The 3,080-nt window shown below is 50.3% G+C and overlaps 1 protein-coding gene and 1 long non-coding RNA gene across 2 annotated transcripts in view; one reads left to right on the top strand and one right to left on the bottom strand.

Annotated features, from left to right (window-relative positions):
* LOC110388605 overlaps positions 1–3,080 on the top strand; it is a 15,013-nt gene that overhangs the window by 1,743 nt on the left and 10,190 nt on the right. The window lies entirely within an intron of this gene.
* HOXB5 (homeobox B5) lies at positions 133–2,341 on the bottom strand. The gene is made up of 2 exons (XM_021378044.1): positions 1,435–2,341; positions 133–462 (listed from the first exon to the last, which is right to left on the bottom strand). Exons 1-2 carry the CDS (start codon positions 1,979–1,981, stop codon positions 215–217), a joined length of 795 nt encoding a protein of 264 aa, XP_021233719.1. The 5' UTR covers positions 1,982–2,341; the 3' UTR covers positions 133–214.

Raw genomic sequence — 3,080 nt, 5'->3', positions numbered from 1 at the left:
AAAAAAAAAAAACAAAAAAAAACAACCCACGACATGAACTCAGTCCTGGGATAACGGTACCATACGCGTCGGTTTCGAATAGCAACAACATGCCGAAAAGAAGGTGCCTCACTGTACAGTACTCCAAAAAACTAAGGTCTGCTGCGCTTTATTTATTTATTTACGTATTTATTTAGTGTTTCCTCTTCTTTCCTCGATATTCCTCCGCTATCTTTTATGGCTGAAAGGCGCTGCCCGCAGAGGCTAAGCTCATGCTTTTCAGTTTATTATCCTTCTTCCATTTCATCCTCCTGTTCTGGAACCAGATTTTGATCTGCCTCTCGGAGAGGCACAGAGCGTGAGCGATCTCTATTCTCCTCCTGCGGGTGAGATATCTATTGAAGTGGAATTCCTTTTCCAACTCCAGGGTCTGGTAGCGAGTGTACGCTGTCCTCGCCCTCTTCCCGTCTGGTCCAGTCATGTCTGAATAACACGGACAACAACGGGATTTTGAATTTCGCTTCAACTCTTTCTGCCGGTTTTTTTTTTTTTATCATTTTACGGCTCTATATACATATGCGTGTGTGTGTGTTTAACACCGAGGTAAAAGATTCACCTTTCTCGGGCAATTTGGAACGCTGCTTATTCCCAAAATAGCAGCCTCCCTTCCTCTCCCCCCCGGTCTCCCTCTCTTTCCCGCACACCCCCAGACACGTGTAAATCCCCCCACCTTTGGCCCTTCCAGAACCGACACCCGCGAACTCAATATTCATAATTTAACCCAAGAACCGAGATCCTGAAATCGCCCTTTTTCACCCCCGCCTGTTGTTTTTGTGTGCGTGTGCCTGTGCCTGCTTGCTGGGTCATCTGCTTTAATGCTGCTTTCTTTTCTCCAGGAGGGAAAAAAAAAAAAAAAGCGAGGTGGGGGGGGGAGGACGACTCACAGTTTTCTGTATCTCTTTGCAATTTTGGTTTTGTCAAGAGCAGAATGTCAAGCGTACACCCAGCAGAAGAAGAGAAGGAAAGGACGGAGAGATCCATCTGTGCATATAATGCCATTTTAATGGTCAATTCTTTCCTTTCTTCTGCCCCCCCCCCCCCCCCCAAAGGAACACCCCCTTCCCTCAATTTTTAAATTACCTTCTCCCACCATACACATCCAGCTACTAGCCTGAAAAAAGCGCACATTTCGCGGACGGAATAGCGAAAGTAAAATAAATTCTCCCCCCTCCAGGCGCCAGAGGCAGCTTTAAAGCAGTGATCAGAGCAAGAAATGCAAAAAGCCATAAATAGCTGCGATTCTGATCAAAGAGCCAGCACCGAATAAAGGGAAGGAGAGAAAAAAAAAACAGGGGGGGGCGGGTGTGGGAAGGGAAAGGGGGGGAAATAAAAAAAAGAGGGGTGTGCGAAAATAAACAACAACAACGACAACGACCGAAAAAGAAGTAGCTGTACCATGGCTAATGTGAAGTTTCCTCATCCAAGGGAATATCTGAGGTGCCTGCCCTTCTGTTGCTGCCGTGGAGGTTGCGATGGGCTCTGCCTGCGCTCGGGGGATGCTGCTGCTTATTGGAGTGCCCTCGTCGGCTCCCGAGGACGCGCTGGTCTCGTCTAGTTCTGTGAAATTTGTGTTGGTGCTGGCAGAAGTAGCTTGGTCGGAGGGGGACGGGGCGGGCTTGCCTCCATGGCTCTCGCTGTTGGAGCAGGGAAGGGAGTCGGGAGAAGATAAGGAGCAGCTAGACGCCTGTCTAAACCTGCTCTCCTGAGCTGGAGAAGGGAAACCGCGGGAGCTCTCCCCCACAGCCCCAAAGTGACTAGAGGAGGCTGAGCGGTTGATGCTAAGGTCCATCCCATTGTAGTTGTAGCCATAAGAGCTGGAATGCATGGTGCTTGAATCTCTGTAAGAACCGTTCATGGAACTGCTGGTCCCATAATTTAGTAACTGATAGTCGGGGCCATTTGGGTAGCGCCCTGAGAACGAGTTTACAAAGTAAGAGCTCATTTGGGTTATTTTGGAGGGCTTGATTTGTGGCTCGTGGTCGTTATAACCCTGTGCTTGACGATTTATGATGTATTAATGAATTATAGCAATGCACTGTACTTCGTTTTTGCTATGTATGCGGCCAAATATGGGGGGAGGGTGGGGGTGCGTTTGGGAATCACGTGCTTTTGTTGACCAGTCGTAAATTCTCACTGATGACCTCAAGAGGTAATTCATGCTCTATGGTTACAAATAATGACGAGCGCGGAGTCGTTAGGCCCAAGTCGGTGCGCGGCGCCCCGAGGCCCCGGGCGCGCCGGCGCGCCGCTCGCGCCACCTTGGACTGGCGCGCCACCTGCCGGCCGCGCGGGAGCGGCGCAACCCGGCCCCGACCCGCGCCCCCCAGCCCCAACCTGGGGGTCCCCGCTCCCCTCTTCGCCCCCCATTCCAAAATCCGACGAGAGCTGGTGGTGGTGGGTGGTTGGGGGGAAGGGGGGGTCCCCGCTTAGCGAGAGGTTCCGCGCTTCTCCACGTGGCTCCTCTCGCCCGGCTCGATGTCTGACCCAACGCGCTGTTTCTTCTCGCTGTTTCTTCCTTTGTAGGGTTTGAGTTTGGAGGTGGTGTATTAAATCCCTTCAGGGTTTCTTCTGCTTTGGGGCTGAGGGGACGACGCGTGGCCGCGGGTGCTTATTTCCGTGGGAGAAGGCGAGTTTTGTGCATGCCGAGCCGGGCGGTCGCACCTTCATCGAGGGGGAAAAAAGAGGGGAAACGAGGGGAAAAAAAAGCAAAAGCAGGCAAAGTCCGGCCGGTGGGAACGGTGACAGCGTTGTTTTTAGGATATTCTTGTTCCCGAGCATTTCCCGTCCTCTTTGTACACAGCATTGTGTTACGTTGTTCCTTTCCATTTGCAAACCTGCAAGGAATATTGGGGAGCAAGAGCACTCAGAAATGGCTAAAAGTGATGTGGAAGAGCTGTGCTTTGTTAAGCGTTACTTTCCTTTTTCTTGTAATTTTCTCTCTCTTCTCTTCTCTTTCTTTCTTTCTTTCTTTCTTTCTTTCTTTCTTTCTTTCTTTCTTTCTTTCTTTCTTTCTTTCTTTCTTTCTTTCTTTCTTTCTTTTC

The sequence above is a fragment of the Numida meleagris genome, chromosome 26, assembly GCF_002078875.1.
Source record: "Numida meleagris isolate 19003 breed g44 Domestic line chromosome 26, NumMel1.0, whole genome shotgun sequence".
NCBI lineage: Eukaryota > Metazoa > Chordata > Aves > Galliformes > Numididae > Numida > Numida meleagris.
The sequence above is the reverse complement of the archived record's forward strand: the minus strand, read 5'-3'. Positions and strand labels throughout refer to the sequence as shown.

What these genes read in the sequence shown, in the direction of transcription:
- HOXB5 (XM_021378044.1), bottom strand. Translation starts at nt 1,981, where the DNA reads ATGAGCTCTTACTTTGTAAACTCGTTCTCAGGGCGCTACCCAAATGGC. An exon ending in GAAACTTCACATTAGCCATG is followed by an intron (nt 463 to 1,434) that starts GTACAGCTACTT and finishes CGTGTTATTCAG; the next exon opens with ACATGACTGGACCAGACGGG.